The 18,884-nt window shown below is 40.5% G+C and overlaps 1 protein-coding gene and 1 non-coding gene across 2 annotated transcripts; one reads left to right on the top strand and one right to left on the bottom strand.

Moving 5' to 3' along the window:
- The first annotated feature begins 2,714 nt into the window (after nt 1-2,714).
- Nucleotides 2,715-4,155, top strand: LOC136229655 (uncharacterized). Its single transcript, XM_066018571.1, has 4 exons — nt 2,715-2,759; nt 3,261-3,537; nt 3,638-3,982; nt 4,037-4,155. The coding sequence occupies exons 1-4, from the start codon at nt 2,715-2,717 to the stop codon at nt 4,153-4,155; spliced, it is 786 nt and encodes a 261-aa protein (XP_065874643.1).
- A 14,131-nt stretch (nt 4,156-18,286) lies between these two features.
- On the bottom strand, nt 18,287-18,392 carry LOC136231436 (small nucleolar RNA R71). The gene has a single exon (XR_010689821.1). It is a non-coding gene; the product is annotated as a small nucleolar RNA R71 (small nucleolar RNA).
- Between the last annotated feature and the right edge of the window lie 492 nt (nt 18,393-18,884).

Below are 18,884 nucleotides of genomic sequence, written 5' to 3'. Positions count from 1 at the left end.
GTTAAAAGTCTAAAAAAATTAAAAATTTGGATTTTAATACCTAATAGCTAAAAAACTTAGAATTTCGGATTTAAAGAGGGTCTAATAGGCTAAAAAATAGAATTTTGGATTTAAAAAAGGTCTAATAGGCTAAAAAAATAGAATTTTGGATTTAGAGATAACTACCAGATCAAACAAAATTAGAATTTTGGATTTAGAGGTTGTTTAACAAGACCTGAACCAATTTTGAGGGTGCTAATTCAACACTCGATCTAAATTTCTTGGAGACATGGGAACCGGAACCACCATAATCTCAAATTTTATGGAGACAAGGGGCCGAAACTACTCGTAGTCATGGTGGTTCTAATGGTTGGAGGGGCCTAGGGCCCTTATATACGCCCTTGGTTACACTGTTTTTTTTAATGAGAGAATAATTGAATATAACTTAATCAATAACCATCAGGCTTACAAGCGAAGTGGGAATAACATGAGATACGGGGAATGTTAATGCATGGAGCCCCAGCCTTGCAACCTCATCATCTGCACAATTAGCCTCTATGAACAAAATGAAAACAACAATTTGGAATAGTCTTGGTGAGTTCCCGACAATCTGTCAAAACGAGTTCGATACTCGAGTAATCATCTTCATCATCTTACACTAATGAATTGATAACTAACTGTGAATCTCCTTCCACAATGACCACAGTGTCCCTCGGTGCTTGATCCAGCTCAGTGCTTCGCGGCAAAAGATCGCCTCAACTAAAGTTAGCGGAAAATCTCCCACCAGAGGTCCAAATCGGGCGTTGCAATGAATGAACCATTAGCGTCTCGTATAACTGCTCCAATCCCGATTTTTTCTTCCACCGTTCTAACAGAGGCATCGAGATTAATCTTTATTCATGTCTTCGACAGCGTCCAACTTCGACGTCAGGCTACTGGTTGCACGTAGGTGCACATGCACGAAAACTCCGAATACATTAGTTCCGAGGCTAAATTGACCCGCCAACCGCTCATTTTGAGTAAACACTCCGTTTGGTGTGGATTTTGGCGGATCAATTAGCTATAAAAGATAATGGAAATTTAACGTACATGTCAATTTGGCCATATTTGCCTAAAATAACCAGAAAACGAGCCTAAACAACGAAAAGTAAATAGAACATATTCAATTTCTAACTAACTCACACAAAAACATATAAATGCGAGAATTGCTCGCTTATTCATAAAATAACGCTAAAAACCGTCCTAAAATCGTACCCAAAGATAGGGGTTTTTGACCCCTATCAGTAGGCTGCTAATTCGTTGCTACTATGCGCCTGCCGCCACAAAGACAAGAAATGAGCTGCTCTCTATGCGATATCCAATGGTCTAAATTGTTGCCTCTCCCATACCAGTTGGTTATGTCCGTGCCAGACGAACCACATCAATGTGGCCCATGCAGTTGCTTCATCTCGCGAGCTGCTGCGTATATCTGTTTGCCACCATTGGTGGAATTCCATCTCCTCCGAGCTAGGTCTGCTTCCGCCGATTTATGTCTAGTTCCAGGCCGCGATCGTTCTTGGGCAAACAAGGAGAATATGTGATACAGATTCAACCACTTCTAGGCATAACGGAAAAACATAATCAATATTTACCTGTCGAGCTCAAAGATTTGCGCTTGTTGGTAGAATATTCCTAGTTACACTGTTTTGCATACGGAGATTTTTGGTATTTGTTTTTGTAAAAACAATGACTGTGCTTGTCGATATTTGCAAAATCAAGGACTTCTAGATTGACATTTCCTTATCAATTTGACCATTAATAACATCAAAATATAAAATTCCAAGAATTTGATAATATTCTAAAAAACTTTAATTCTTCAACTTTTTAGTTTTAAGGTTATTTAGGTGTTGTTAAGCTGGCCAGAAATTTGGGTATTAGAAGGCTTACTGTTGAATCAGATAATATGGAGGCAGTTAAGATGATCTCTAACAATCATGCTATCTGTCTTAGTAGCCTGAACCTTATTAAAGCTATCAGAAGCTATTGCTCCTCGTTTGAGTCCTTAGAGTTCAACCACATCTTCAGAGAGTAAAATCGGATTGCGGATCGCTTGGCAGCTGCTGGGCATGAGGGTTTGTTAGGTGTTACCACCCTTTCTGACCCTCCTAGTTTTCTTTCTTCTTTCCTTTTAGAGGATAGGATTGAGATTAGCTTTCCTAGGCTGATCCCAGGTTAAGTGTTGTCTTGTTGTCTTTCTTTTCCTGTTTCTACCAAAAAAAAAGAGAGAGAACTCCAAAAATAATGATTTTATAGTAAATATGATGTTAAACAACTTTAATTTTTTTTTAAATTTTCACTTTTAGATCGTTGACGGTGAGAATGGACAATATCAACTTAAAAATCCATGATTTTAGAAATGATGACAAATAAGCACAATACTAATACTTGTTTAAATAAATAAAAAACTACAATCTTTATTCTACAAATTAGTCGGTATAAATTTATTTAATTAATAAAAAATAAATAAAAAAGAGAAGTCAGAAAAAATGAAAAAGTAAAATAAAAAAAGATAATCTTCTGCCACACGGCTATTTTGAAAGGGCATGCAAAAGTGGGCGACTATATACCGCACTAAAATTCCAGTTCACCGCCCTGTATTGACCTTTTTGCCCTTCTCATTATTTCAAACATAAGTTTTGAAATTCCAAATCCTCTCAACGGCTTTTCCATTCTAAAAAAAACCGACCAAAAATGAGATGGCACGAAGAGGAGGCATCGGCAAAGGATACATGGGTATTACGGTAAATATTTCCATAAAAAAAATTATCAAAATCGTGAGTAATCGGGCCGAAATTCGGGATTAAAATCCCAGAATTTCGCCTAGACGGGCGCCGGAATCCATCTCCACCTACGGTGGAACGCATGAACTATGCGTTCCACCGTAGGTGGAGATGCAGCGTGTCGAACGATCCACCCTAAGGTGGATCGCACGACGCACGCGCTCCACCGTAAGGCGGAGCGCGCGGCGCATGCGATCCACCTTAGGGTGGATCGCTCGACGTACGCGTTCCACTTAAGGTGGAACGCGTACAACGCATGCGCTCCACCTTATGGTGGGGTGCATGCGCCACCCGTTTGGCCCTTAGGGCAGGTGGTGTAAACCACCCGCCCAGGCCAAAAAGGGGCAAATTTTGAATTTTTTTTAAAAAAAATTGCACGGACCGGGCGTAGGCAAATCCGAACGTATAGAAAAAAAAAATTATGTTAAATTGAATATACCTTATAAATAAATAATATTACAGGATAAGGAGGGAGCTGACCCTAGACGCACGTCTTCACGTCCTGTTACTGCATCTGCTCGGCGGGACCGGGAGGAGCAGCAGCGGTTTATGGCGGAAGCCCGGAGGGCACATGCTGCACAGGCGGAGCGTGCTGAGGGACGGGATGAGGCGGCTGGTATAGACATGGACGGGGATGCTTCTATGCATCGTCCTAGTGCTGATACTATCCCCATAGATCGTGGCGTTGTGACGAGGGGTCGAGACGGACGATTTTCTTCTACCGCAACATCTTCTTCTGGTAAGAGAAATTAAAAAATGTGTTTATTTGTATTTGTGTTAATCGTGATTATTGAAAAATATACTAAAAAATTAATGTCTACCGTTTGCTGTAATTTCAGGTAGCAGCAAGCGATCGAGGAGTGTAGAGGATGACTGGGTTGTGAAGGACCCCGTCCCCGGGGGTCCATTTGATGGTGCTGTGATCCTGAGCTTTTTGGGACATATTGCATGTGCTATATGGGCCGGTCAGGACAGGGGCGTCCTTAGGTGTCATACCAGATCAGGGTATTGCACGAAGCTGAGATTATGGTACAGTGGTTCTTCCCGGACGATTCAGTCGCGTATCGAGTCATCTGGCTTGTTCCATTTACCTGGTATTATGCACAGTCACATAGATGCTGCACTGCTCATGGCATTTGTTGAGCGGTGGCAGCTAGACACGTCATCATTTCACTTGCCATTTGGCGAGATGACCATTTTGATGCATGATGTGTGGGAGATATTGCGCATCCCCGTAGATGGTGCCATGGTGACTGCTGATGCGACTGTTGATGAGCTTAAGGAGTGTGTGATGGATTTGTTTGGGGTGACTCGGGTTGAGTTAGATGCCCGTCATTATGCTTCTGGTGGTATATGAGCCGCTTCCGTCATGGAGCGCTGTGGAGGTGATCGGATTCCTGAGACCCAGGCTATAGCTTGGACGTGGCTGATGCTCGGTTCCACCTTGTTCGTAGACAAGAGTGGTGACTGCATCCGACCTTCTTGTCTGTTAGAGGTGCAGGACTCGGCGGCTGGAGCCGTTGGACTTTCTTGGGGATCAGCTGCACTAGCATATCTATACCGTCATCTTGGTATTGCTACCAGAGGAGATTGCGGGCAGATGACGGGTTGTATGACATTGCTCCAGTCTTGGATTTACGAGTATTTTCCTTGCTTCAGGCCACATCGAGAGGCAGTTACAGTTGACCCGGATCTTCCTAGGGCTTCGTTGTGGCCATCTATATCGATGGAGAAGAGCGATGAGCGGCTGAGAGCATTTCGTGCCCGGCTTGATGTGTTGACAGCAGATGAGGTATACTTGCTTTATAATTATAAATACTATTCAATTAAAACAAATTTGTGTATTACTTGTATGTGTTAATGTAATTTTATACATCTGTAGGTCATGTGGATGCCGTATGGCCCTGATGCCATTACTGAGACCCCGAGGACTCTATATTCTGGATGGATACGGTATCGGGATGTGATCGAGCCGTACATGCCGGGGCGATGCCTTCGACAGCTTGGACATGTGCAGACCATTCCTAGACCGATATTGCAGCCTTCTAAGGCTGTTCGCCCGTGGACCAGTTTGAAGTATCGTGTAGAGGTGCCAGCTGTGATGGTGCAGGGTATTTGGGACTCTTTTCCCCAGTCGTCTGTCCTTATACTGTCTGTATTCACTCCAGCACATACTCCATCAGATTGTGAGGATCAGTACATGCATTGGTACACCCGTCACTCACACCCTCGTCTACTTCCGGAGATTGTTGCACCCGGACCGGCTGTTTATACTCGCTCGAACAGTGAGATTGTAAGTTATTTTTGGTTTTCTTGACTGGTCTAGTAATGTGAAATGATATTTATTGAAATGTGAAATGATATTAACCTTGTTTTTTGTTCCTTACTTTTTTACAGTGGGTTAGTCGATTATCTGGCTGGGGTGAAACTGTGCTGGATCACATGAGTCATCTGGACGAGGATGCTGCGATTGTATATAGGCAGTCGTTAGAGGAGATTATGGATGCTTGGCATTTGGCCAAGTGAGTTATGACTGTATTTTGTAGTATTTTAGTACTATTTTGACAGAATTTGGTGGATTGATATTTTAGTACTTTTTTGTGGTATGTTTTGTTATTATTGCAAATTTAAGAATACATTAGAACGACATAAACTGCATAAACTGTAAAAATACATTAGAACGACATAAACTGAAAAAAGACATTACAACGACATAAACCGGAAAAAAAAAGACATTAGTCACTATCTTCTTCGTACACCTGAATGTTTGGTGAAGATGTCGCTGGTACACCTGACTGTATTGCAAGGTATATCTCTTTCTCCTCTGCAATATTCGTCTCATATTCCACAGGAAAAATGTTCCATGGAGCATTTCCTCTATTTCTTGGCCAAGCTCGTCCTGGCAGGTAATCGTTCTTTGAAGCGCTGATACTCTGTAGTACTCGAACCTCTAATTTATAGCGATCCCAATTTTTCACGATCGAGTAAGGATAAGTTCGATGAACCTCATGAGAAATTTCAGACTCTGTCCATCTTAAAAAGATGATGGAGTTGAAATTTTTTTTAGGGATGATTCCCCTCTGATTATCACGCAATAGTCTGGCGAACATAGCTTTCCAGTCATCAATAGGCATAAACCACTTCAGAAATGTTTGAATATGACTAGGAATATTTCCTTCATTCAAATTGTTCAACCATTCCTCTAGAGCAAATTCAAAAGGCATGTAATACATATAACATAAGAACGACAGCATGTGTAGTGAGTATATTGGAAACTCACCAGCAGAAGGAAGCTTGAAGCAAAACATAAATGGAAATTCAGGATGGACATTGTTGGACTCACAAATGTCTCTCCATATACACGGATTGCGTAGTATTGATAATCAAGCATCTTCGTCGTGCAATCAGACTTATTCAAAGTTGAAACTATGCTTTTCTCGGGAGGAAAATTAGGGAACTCGTTGGTAAAATCAGATGAAGCCATTTATGTTTGAGAGTTTTCGTTGATCGTAATGTAAAGAGTAAATGTGGATAACTGAAGTAGCAACATTGTTTAATTTTATAGATGGAGAATATAGCCGTTGGAATATAGACGTTGGAATATAGACGTTGGAATATAGCCGTTGGAATATAGACGTTGGAATATAGACGTTGGAATGTGGATAACTGAAGTAGCAAAATTCATCAATATTCACCTGTAACATTACAGAACCACACAAAATTCATCACAATTCACCTGTGTACTATAGGGGGCACCGGAAAGTTAGGCGATAAATTTAAACGTATGTAGTGCTGGCAGTGATTCCCTAAATGAGCTATACAAATCTCACGTGATGGTCTTGTAGCAGTCGATGCGGCATACAATGGTAAGATAGTACCACACAACGCTAATGTGTCCCCACCTGAGAAGCCAAATAACATGATAGCAGAATTGTACATGGTAGCAACCGGCCACAAGTCATCCCAAACGATCATCCAATAATCCGGCGTACAACCTGCACCGTCCCAACTTACTCTACGAAGAGCTGCATCAACAGTATCAACAAACACTCTTTGATACAAACAACGGTTAGCAATTACTTCATTTCGAATGTGATGCCTAACTGTCTTCCACGCTTCTTCGTCACCAAAAATGTAAGTTGCTACCGTACGGAAACCACAATTTCCATCACCTACAACGTCGTAGTATGATTCGACGTATGGTTTAATTATGCCAATTATTTTATCGGAATGTACGAATTCAGAACCATGATACGTTTTTCCATCTGCATTCATATATATTAGTGTAAAACAACTCTATATTGCAAAACAGTTATAAAAAAAAGTTAGGTTTATCAGATATAATTTACCTGATGAGGCAGCATTATGTACCGAGGATGACGAGCTAATTCTGCCACTTCTACCACGACTCCTAGATGAACTAGTAGAACGAGCCCGTCCACGACGAGTTTCATTATATTCCCAAGCACTCGGCATACGTTTTGTGGATTTGCTCACCTTAGGTCGCCCCCGCACGTTAATTTTGACATCGGGTTCGGTGTACTGAGCTTGATCAGGGTGTAGTTGATCATGGATAAACATTGAAATATTACGCATTACGGATGGGTCGGCTTTAGAGACTTGGTCCACTAAGGACTTAAAATATCGCTGCTCCTCGTTCAGATCATTACGCCCGTCATTTTCATCAGTGTGACCATGATTGATTAAAAGTGTTCTCCAAAACACGTGAACACTCTCAGAACTGATCATTTGTTCCAGATCACAAGCTCGTTTCAGTTCACATGCACATGGTATCTTATGCGATGTTCTTAATACACAACCGTAACGCACGTACACTTCATGGCTCAACCCTCTCATACGCTCTAACTCTTGATTCAACAACTGCAGACAATAATGAGAGACTTTGAATACAAGTTGGCTTAATGGGCGTCCGGTGAAAGTGACTGATTGACGAAGCCGCGACTGTTCAAGCATGTACCTGATACGAAGACAAAATTATTATTAGTTAGTGAAATGATACAACCCTAAATGCAAATTCCAAAATCGCAGTAGAAGAAATTGCAAATACCTTATATTGGTTGCTTGTGATTCAATCTGCTTGTGAACCTTCTGCCATACCGTGTCGAGGGACCCAGTTGCCGTATTGAGCCATTGCTTTAGACTAGCATGTTCGCTCTCCACTCGACAAGTAGTTGTGTTACCAAAATGTAGGAACTCCTTTGTCCAAGCAACAACAAACTTCTCCTTATGCACCAACCACGTCTCCTCAACATACGAGATAACTCCTTTGAACCTGCTCATCTTTTCCTTCATCATCATAAGATTGGTCTCGTACCCCTCAATGGTTAATGATTCTAATATTGTTCTCCATTTGCCATTCTTGAATTTAGAGGCAAGGCCTTTATCTCCAATGATTCTATACACACGATCTTCCACATCCTTATTAATATGCCAAGTGCATAGCAAGTGCGCTGCTTGTGGAAAAACTTCTTGTATCGGCTTTAATAACCCAAGCTCCCTCTCACTAACAACAACGGTCGGGTTAAGATCATCCCCAAGCAAAATCTTCAGCCTTTTGCAAAATCCAACGATAGCTCCCTTCGGTCTCGTCTTTAACAATAGCATACGCTATCTTGAAGTTATTATTGCATGGCGTCATCCCAACAATCTCAAAAAACGGCATTTTGTACTTGTTTGTTTTGTACGTTGAATCAATGCCGATGTACCAGTGGTAAGTCCTGAAAATATCAACTGACTCTGGATGTGCCATGAACACATGCGTTATCACACCTGAATCAGCCTGTGTGTAATTGACATATTTGTTCTCCACAGCAATATGGTAGAATTGACTAGCCAGGTCTCTACCTTCAAACGCGTCCCTCCTCATTTTGTCCCTGTAATTATATATGTGTTTAATTACTGAGTTGTCCTATGGGTGTTTTTCTTTAACTGCTGCTAAAATAGCACAAGGCTTTGCTTGAGCTGAAGACATATCACGCACAATTTGTTTAGATGCGATACTGAGTCCGCTCATTTGCCGACTTCCCTCTGGATACATACGCATTGTATGGTTATGCATTCCAGTTAACCCAGCCTTAGCCTTTATCCCCCATCCTGAAAGGTCTGCATGTTCATAGGCTTTAATCTGAAATTTACATCGGCACGCTTTAGTTTTACTTTTCCTAATTGCAGGATCTTCATCATTTTTCACAACACCTCTATATCGTTCACCCCGTGAACAGCGCAACAACTTCTGTTTACCCCCATTTTTGTGCGAAGATATTACAAGCTCAAACCCATTTTGAATAGCTATCTTTTTTGCCCAATCAATAGCATCCTGACTGGAGGGGAAAACGGTATCCGTTATAAAACGCGAACTATAATCAATGTTATCGGGGTTCCAATCTTCTATCGGTACCTGAATATACGAAAAATTTACATTAAAATTACAAAAAAAAAATACTTCAGACCTATTTCTCCCGTTCGAAATTAGTTCGGGGCAATTTCTGCCCACTTTTGCCTGAACGGGCAGGCTACCCGTTCCACCATAGGTGGAAACGGGCAGCGCATACTGCCCGTTCCAAAGGTGGAACGGGTGGCGCGTACCACCCGTTCTATGGGTGGAGCGGGTGGCGATTACCACCCGTTCCTTAGGCCGATCGGGTAGTTCATCCGATCGGCCTAAGGAACGGGTGGTAATCGCCACCCACCCAGGCAAAATTCGAATAAAAAAAAATAAAAAAATGATTAATAACGTTTTTAATTCTCGTAATATTACCTCGTGTTCGAACTCATTGTCTTCGGGAATGTTTTGATCCATTTTTTTCAAATCCGGGATTTGTGCTCGGGAGAGAAAACTAGAGAGAGTTTTTAAGGTTTTAGGGGGAAAAAAAGTGGCAAGGGTAAAATGGTCAAAACAGTGCGGTGAAACGGAAATTAAGGGCGGTATTTAGCAATACCCCATGCAAAACGAATAATTGAAAACACTATCAAACAAAATACAAAAATACAAAAACTGAAATTAGGGCTTACGCAATATAATTATATTATATTAATATTATAATAATTTATTCTTTCTTTTTAATAAAAGAAAACTATGGAAATAGAGAAGAAAGAAGAAGAAAATATGGAAACCCTATTTTGCATTCTTCCCCTACTCTATCTCTTCCTATGTATCTAGGTGACTAAAGTATTAGATTAACTTAACCGTCCGATTAGGGTTCGACCATTAATCACGTGTTATAGGTGGTTGCGGTATTTACTGGATCAACTTAATTACTTAATGCGGCTTCGAATTCTGAAGATGGGGATGCATCTCTGATTAAAATGTTTGGTACGAGAGTTTTGTCTTTCGAAAGAGACATTTCTGGTTTGGATCTGAATTAGTTTGGACTGTCTGCTTAGGATACCAAATGGTTAGGCTAAAAAACGTTCAACTTAGGATTGAATTTTAGAGATGGGAATGCAATTGTGATTAAGATACTCGGTGTGTATTCGTCTTCTTTCGGTGACACTGAGAAACATTCCTCCTAAGAAACACCATAAATTACGTCGTCTAGGTAGTTATAATATTTATTGTATCATGTTAATCATTTAATTTGGATTCGAATATTGATGATAGGAATGTTGTTGTGATTAAAATATTAGTGTGAGTTGTCTCTCAAAAGAGACCTTTGTAGATCAAATCTGGATTGGTTTGTGATGTCGGTCTAGGATATAAAATGGTTAGACCAAAAAACTTTCAACTAGGGTCTAAGTTTTAAAGATGAGAATGCAATTTTGATTAAAACAATTGGTGTATGTTCGTCTTCTTTCGGTGACACTGAGAACATTTCTCCTAAGAAACATAATAAAGGGGAAACCAGTAAGAGGAAGAAAGTGATGGTCGAAAAGAAGCGAAATGGCTTGGAATCAGGACTTGAGCCTAAGAGCCTCCTGATTAATGAATCAATCCGTTTAAGTTTTCCCTTCCCTAGGGATCTGGAGATGCATCTTCCCGGACCTGAACAACACATGAACAATAGCCTCTAAAAAGATCATGAAGATTAATTTAGAGTTTATTACCGAGATCGGTCATATGGCATGACCTTCTTGTTGAAACACCTTTCCACATGATTTTGATTTGACAAAATTATTTAACAAGAATTAAATCCTCATGATAAAAATATTCCAACGCATTAAATTTAAATTCTTTGATTTAATCATACTAATGTGTCTATTCAATGTTGAGTTATTTAATCTATAAGACATTAAGTTGTAAGGCCCAAAGGCCCACAAGAGAAAGTCAAGTTCAAGTCAACGAATTAAAGCCACACGGCCCAAGATCAAAACGCAGCACATACTAAACAAAACGCAAAGCCCATCAATGAGAAGGATCTAGAAGCCTTCGATCAAAAGTTTCAAGACGAAGCTGCTGAGTTGAGCGACAAAGAAGTCAGGACAGCTACTGACCTGAATAAACTTGAAGACAAAGTATTTCTACTTTGGGTAATGTTCAGAAGACGCAGAAAGCTGTGTGGAAGACTTTGCCATAAATGTGGAGACATCCTGTCTTACCTGACGAAAAGCTGCTGAGCACTGCCGAAGACAGAAGATACAAGAATATGATTGGCCAAGGACGCTGAACACGTACTGAGTGAAAGCGACAGGAAGCCGTTTCCCCCCAACTGTTATTTCGAAATTTGAAATTACCGGTGCATCAAGTGTCACTATAAATAGGCCACTCAAACGCTTCATTCGATGCAGATCTTCAATCAAGTTGAAACGCTGACCAAATTGTTATTCGAAGTTCTGTGAGAAAAGCAAAGCAAATCTTACACCAATTCCAATCCTGTGTAAAAGTCTAGAGTGATCTAAATCATCTAAAGTGTCTTAGCAATTGTTGTTTAGGACAAACAAACACTTATCATTTCTAAAAGTATAGAAAAGAGAAGCTGAGTACTCGGTCATAGTACTCAGCGGTAGAAATAGGAGTGAGTAGAGAAATAGAGGAAGGTACTCTTGTATACTCAGCTTTCTATTGTAAAAGGTTTGTGCTCTACCATTAAAGAGCATAGTAGAGGATTCTGAAAAGCTCGGAAGGAATTCCGGGGACTAGATGTAGGCAGAAAGGCCGAACCAGGATACATCTGCTGAGTAATATCTTTCTAACCCTTATCTCCTTAAATTATTGCTTGCTATAACATTGCCTAGTTAAACGCTAAAAAGAACATAAGCTGAGTTGAGTGAACTGAGAAGCTGAGTTCAGGAATAGACTCAAGTGCTATCTCCTGACTCAAGGATAGATATAGACTTAGTCGCCTGTTGACTAAGCTTGTATCTAAAACTTACTCAGTTTCACCGTGCTAAAAGACTTCGAGAAAGTCTAAGTTAAAAATTAATAGTCAGCCATACGTGAAAATTTTTAAATAGTTCCTAACCCCCCCTGGAACTAATATTGTCACGTTACACGGGACCAACACTTCTTACTGTCAGATCCTATCGCGAATGTACTGGAAGAGTTCCATATAAACCCCTGTCAATTATCATGAAACATTTGGCTGGAGTTGTTAACACTTAACAAGTTTTTCTTTGATCTAAAACTTATTTTAAATGGTGTTGTCATTCATCAATTTTGGAGAGTCGTTAGGCAACAAGATTGATGAAGCAACTGGTAAGGGCGTTTCATGGAGCTCCAAACCGATGAGAATGCAGGGATATGCCGTGGTAGCCCAGCCTGGTTTAGAGAACATGATCGAAGGACCTCAAAGCAAAAGGATGCATCTACCAGAACTCCCCAATCTAGTTTCCCTATCAATGCGAGATTCCACAAACCAAGCGTTTTAATACCATGCCCCCCTTCTTTCATCGTTTTCGTACAAGAGTTCTGAGTCGGAGCCACTAGCTTCCTCCTAATCATTGAACCAGACCAAACATAATTTTTGATGCAGTGAGTTAATCTCTTAAGTAAGTTAGCGGACCATTTATATATCATAAAAGAATGAGTAAGAGAGCCTGTTATTACCGCTTTTACGAGTGTCGGACGTCCTGCCATAGACAGCATGCTACCCTTCCAACTGGAGAATTTCCCGATAATATTGTCTGACATGGCTTGAAGATACATTGCCCTGGGAGCCCCTACAAATAATGGTACTCCCAAATATCAAAAAGTAAGCTTGCCAATCCGAATCCCAGTGACCGCATCTAACATACACTAGCGGCACGAAGTAATATGTTTGTCGAAGAAAAGTTCTTCTTTCTACCAGCTCACCCTATGTCCCGATAGAATACCATAAAGCTTAAAAACCGATTCTAGAACCTGCACATTAGTAACTGAAGCCTTACAGAACAGAAGGATGTCGTTAGCATACAACAATTGAGTAGGCATGCTACAAGAACTCGAGTAGAAGGATGGAGTTAACTAGCCATTGTCAACCAACTTAGTGATCATCCTGCTTAAGAAATCTTCGGTGATGCTAAATAGTATTGCGAAGAGACGGTCACCCTGTCTTACCCCCCCAGAACAAGCAAAATAACCACTTATACCAGTAGTAGTCATGATCGAGATGCGAGCTAAAGAAAGGATATTCAAGATCCAATAACGGAACTGTAAAGAAAACCTGAACGCCTCGAGAAGCGCTAATAAAATGTTCCAGTCAAGAGTGTCAAAAGCCTTTGTAATGTCAATCTTCATGCTCATGTTTGGGAAATCCGGATGGTAGCTGATTCTGATTTCAAATACACCCCTTTCATATGGGTTGTATTGGGGGCCTTTCATCCTGATCGACCATTTGAAGAAGTTACCATCGAGAGGACTTGTACGTTATCATCCAAGAAGAATCGTTAGAAATACACAGAAGAAACCATGAAGGGTTATAGAACAACTATGGATTGACATACGTACAATTGATGGCCAGAAGCCACTCTAGGTTCTCCATGTACAACTTATTCAAGTCAGAAATTATGTCTCCTGGAGTTTCAACAAGGGGATCCATTGTTGGTAAGTTTTCTGGTTGTTGAAGGTATGATTCTGAATTATGATGCATATATTTATAGTGATATGATTGTGGTAAGTGAAAAGCCGTAAAAGGGGAAGGGTCACGTAATTACTAATGAGTTTAGGGTTGTGTGTAATATTAATGCCCTGTTTGGCTTTTGCAGATACCAAGAGCTTTGGGATTATAGGCCTAATTATTACTCCAAGATATGGATTGACTTATGGAAGATTGGTTATTTTTTTTGTGTTTTAATTCAGAAATGTATTGGTTATTCAAGATATGGATTGACGTTAGGCACAAATGTAAACATATTATGAGTATTGGTCTCCAATAAAATTAAAACCATTGATATACAGAATTTAATTTTCATATTTTAGAATGTTTCTGTATTCAGGTATAAAAACTAGAAATTCAAACGAAGAAGAAGGCATAAAGTGACATTTTAATTTTTAAAAATGTCATCTAAACAGCAATAAAAAATACATTAAAATTAATGTTTCTGTCACATGAAAAAAAAATCCTTTGACATGATTGATTAAGACGTGTGCCATCTAAACAGGCTATAACGGCAGAAATTATTATACGAACTATCATCTCAAATTAAATATGTCAATTTCCCACACGCTAACCTCACGGTTTTAATTGTAAAAATGTCATTTGATGACATTAAAGGTGACGACATTAATAAATAAGCTGCATCGTAACAAGGGTAAAATGACAGTAAGAAAATAGGCTAATGTCATGTGTGATGAAGAAACATGACAGAACCTGACCGTCGTCTGAAGGTGCAATAGACGGCAGCGAGCCCCGTGACAGATTTATATCTCGCGGGACGACGGTTTTTAACCGTCACCTGAAGAGGGTTTTGGCGTAGTGACGCTAGGCCAGGAGTGGCTAGTGTAACAAATAGTATAGTTAGACCCCAGATAAACGCACACCAATTTGAGATTAAGCCTGCTTTGCTTAATATGTTGCAAAACAATGTAACGTTTTATGGACTACCTAACGAAAACCCAAATACCAACAAAACCAACAACAACAACAACAAAGCCTTAGACCCGAAATGATTCGGGGTCGGCTAACATGAACCATCATATAAAACCGTGAAATCAAGTCGTGTCAGTGACACAAATTCGCTCCCTCCACTCCGTCCTATCCACTACCATATTTTCCTCAATTCCTAGTAAACTCATATCACTCTCGATCACCCTCCTCCAAGTTTGCTTAGGTCTTACCCTACCTCTTACCACTACATCCCTTTGCCACTCTTCGGTTCTCCTAACCGGCGCATCAAGCGCTCTACGTCTCACATGGCCAAACCACCTTAGTCGGTTTTCTCTCATTTTATTCTCAATAGATGTGACCCCTACTTTTGTCCTAATTATTTCATTACTCACCCGATCCTTTCTCGTATGACCACACATCCATTTCAACATACGCATCTCCGTCACCGACATCTTATGGATGTGGCAGTGTTTCACTGCCCAACACTCCGTACCATATAACAATGCTGGTCTAATTGCCGTCCGGTAGAATTTTCCCTTCAATCTATTAGGCATGTCGGGGTCACAAAGGAAACCCGTAGCACTCTTCCACTTCGACCAACCAGCTTTAATCCTATGAGCAACATCTCCATCTACTTCTCCATCCGTTTGGATAATAGATCCTAAATACCGGAAGCAATTTGAGGCCTGAACAACTCTCCCATCTAGGGTGATTGTCCCTGCCTCCCTACTCCTATGGCCGCTAAACTTACACTCCAAATATTCTGTCTTACTTCGACTCAACTTAAAGCCTCTAGATTCTAGAGTTTGTCTCCATAGTTCCAACTTCCTCTCCACTCCTTCTTTAGTCTCATCAACCAACACAATATCATCTGCAAACAGCATGCACCATGGTATACCATCTTGAAGTGAACTTGTTAGTTCATCCATAACAATGGCAAAAAGAAATGGGCTTAGTACGGAACCTTGATGCACTCCAATCGTAATAGGAAACTCTTCAGTCTTCCCAACACTAGTACGTACACTCATGCATGCTCCCTCATGCATGTCCTTTATGATGTCAATATATTTCCGCGAAATGCCTTTCCTTATCAAGGCCCACCAAAGTACTTCCCTTGGTACCTTATCATATGCTTTCTCCAAGTCAATGAAAACCATATGCAAGTCTTTCTTCTTATTTCGATAGTGCTCCATTAATTGTCTCATTAAATGGATTTCTTCCATAGTTGATCTTCCCGGCATAAAGCCAAACTGGTTTTCTGAGATCTTCACCGTCCTCCTTAGCCTTTGTTCGATCACTCGCTCCCAAAGTTTCATAGTGTGACTCATTAATTTTATTCCCCGATAGCTGGCACACTCTTGGACATCGCCTTTGTTCTTATAAAAATGGATTAAGATACTTTTCCTCCATTCTAATGGCATCTTATTGTTTCTCCAAATTTTTTTTAAGAACGTCGTCAACCATTTGATTCTTCTTTCTCCCAAACATCTCTGAATCTCAATAGGGATGCCATCAGGTCGTACTGCTTTCTTCAACTTCATCTTACATAATGCCATTTTGACTTCACCCTTTTGAATTCTCCGCAGGCATTCATGATTTATCATATCGTGATGGATACTTATATCTCCAACATCTTGTCTGCAATCTCCATTAAATAAGTCATCAAAATAGGACCTCCATCGTTCCTTGATATCCTTATCTCCAATTAGGACTTTCTGGTCCACATCCTTCACACATTTAACTTTTCCGAGGTCTCGCGTCTTCCTATCGCTCATTCGAGCAATTCTATATATGTCTCTTTCCCCTTCTTTCGTATCCAATCTTGTATACAGATCCCGATTCACCTTTGCTCTAGCATCTCGTATGACCTTCTTTACTTCCTTTTTAGCCTCTTTGTATTTTTCATAGTTCTCGTCACTCCTACATTTCCCCAATATTTTATAGGATTCTCGCTTACTCTTTACTGTTTGTCGTACTTCTTCTGTCCACCAAGATGTGTCCTTACCCGGTGGCATGCTACCTTTAGATTCCCCTAGAACTTCCTTCGCTACTTCCCTTATACTATGCTCCATCTTAGTCCATATCGAATCTATATCTAAATCCATATTACAAGTCCAAACATCTTTTTTGGTCATCTCATCCACAAATTTTTGTTGATTCTCCCCTTGCAATTTCCACCACTTAATCTTAGTCTCTACTTGTGGTGTTTGTTTTCTTATACATTTCCTACTTCGAAAATCAAGCACCACTACTCTATGTTGGGTTGTCGTACTCTCACCAGGGATCACCTTACAATCAATATAACTCTTTCTCCAAGCACTCCTTACTAAGAAGAAGTCAATTTGGCTCGCATTACCGCCACTCTGATAAGTCACTAAGTGGGATGTTCTCTTCATAAACCATGTGTTCATGATACTCAAGTCATAGGCTGATGCGAATTCCAAAATATCATTTCCTAGTTCATTCTTATCTCCAAAACCATACCCTCTATGAACACTCTCAAACCCATCTCGCCTAGAACCCACGTGTCCATTGAGATCACCCCCAGTACCATTTTTTCATCCCTAGGAACCTGTTGCACCACTTCCTCTAAGTCCTCCCAAAAAGCTTGTCTTATAGAGACATCTAATCCTATTTGTGGCGCATATGCACTAATGACATTCACAACATCATCACTATCACTATCTTAACACTCATAATTCTATCGCTCTTCCTAGACACCGCTACTACATCATCAATATACTCCCTATCAATAAGAATACCTACTCCATTGCTACCCTTATCCTTTCCTGAGTACCAAAGCTTATAACCCCAAGGAGCTATCTCTCTAGCCTTGGCTCCAACCCACTTGGTTTCTTATAGGCACATAATATTTATTCTCCTCCTCTTCATAACATCTACAATTTCAGCTAATCTTCCTGTCAAAGAACCTATGTTCCATGTCCCAAAGCGTAACCTACTACCCTTACCCCTACCCCTACCATTATCGTGGACTAGCTTATTTACCCGCAACCCTTGCATATTTGACACCACCCCCGGGTCCTGGGGTGGCGCGCCGCTTCGGGGCGTCGACCTAGTAACCCTTGCACATTTATCACTGCACCCGGGTCTAGAAAGTGTAGCACATCGCTGAGTAGTGAATGCCCCAACGATATTTATATTATGGTTCATGTCATAATATATGGCTAAGTTTTACGCTGGCCGCCACAAACCTACCGCAACCCTCCTCCTTTGTCTAGGCTTGGGACCGACTGTAAAGGCCACCAAGTGACCCTCACAAGCGGAGTTGAAAACCCAAATACCCATTTGACAAATTTCCTAAAAATTTGTGACACTTTCAAAATGACCGATGTGCTTGCCGAAGCGATTAAACTTCGCCTTTTTCCTTTCACTTCGAAGGATAAAGCCAAAGTTTGGTTAACTTCGATGCCAGTCGCAACATTCGCAACTTGGGACCAATTAGCCCAAGCATATTTATCAAAAAAATTCCCTTTAGCAAAAACCGCAAGAGTCATTAAAGATTTAACATCTTTACACAATATGATAATGAAACCCTTTATGAAGCATGGGAACGTTTTAAGGAACTTCAACATTTATGCCCACACCACTATTTGCCCGATGAACTTTTGATGCAAACATTTTATAACGGAATAAATCCTGCAACCAGAGGTTCGTTAGATGCTATGTCGGGAGGGTTATTTATGAAGAAGACATCCGTCCAAGCAAGAGAACTTTTAGAGGAAATGGCAATCAACAGTAGTATGTGGCCAGTAGAACGTGGACATACACCAGTGGCGAAACCATCATCCTCAACCACATCACCAGTTAAAGGTATAGTAAATCTCGATCTAGTTGCGATGTTACAAGCCCAATTTTCTGCATTATCGCACAAAATTGATAGGTTTATGGCACCGTGTGATACTAATGGTAACCCAATCCAAACGGATGTGGATTACGAAGGTATGGATGAGGTTGAACAGGTAAACTTTGTCCAAGGACAAAACCAAACTAATAATCCTTATTCTAGTACTTATAATCCCGGATGGAGAAATAATCCTAACTTTAGTTGGAAAGATAATAATAATACCAGTGCTAATCAAAGTCG

Source organism: Euphorbia lathyris, chromosome 5 (assembly GCF_963576675.1).
Source record: "Euphorbia lathyris chromosome 5, ddEupLath1.1, whole genome shotgun sequence".
Taxonomy (NCBI): Eukaryota; Viridiplantae; Streptophyta; class Magnoliopsida; order Malpighiales; family Euphorbiaceae; genus Euphorbia; species Euphorbia lathyris.
The sequence above is the reverse complement of the archived record's forward strand: the minus strand, read 5'-3'. Positions and strand labels throughout refer to the sequence as shown.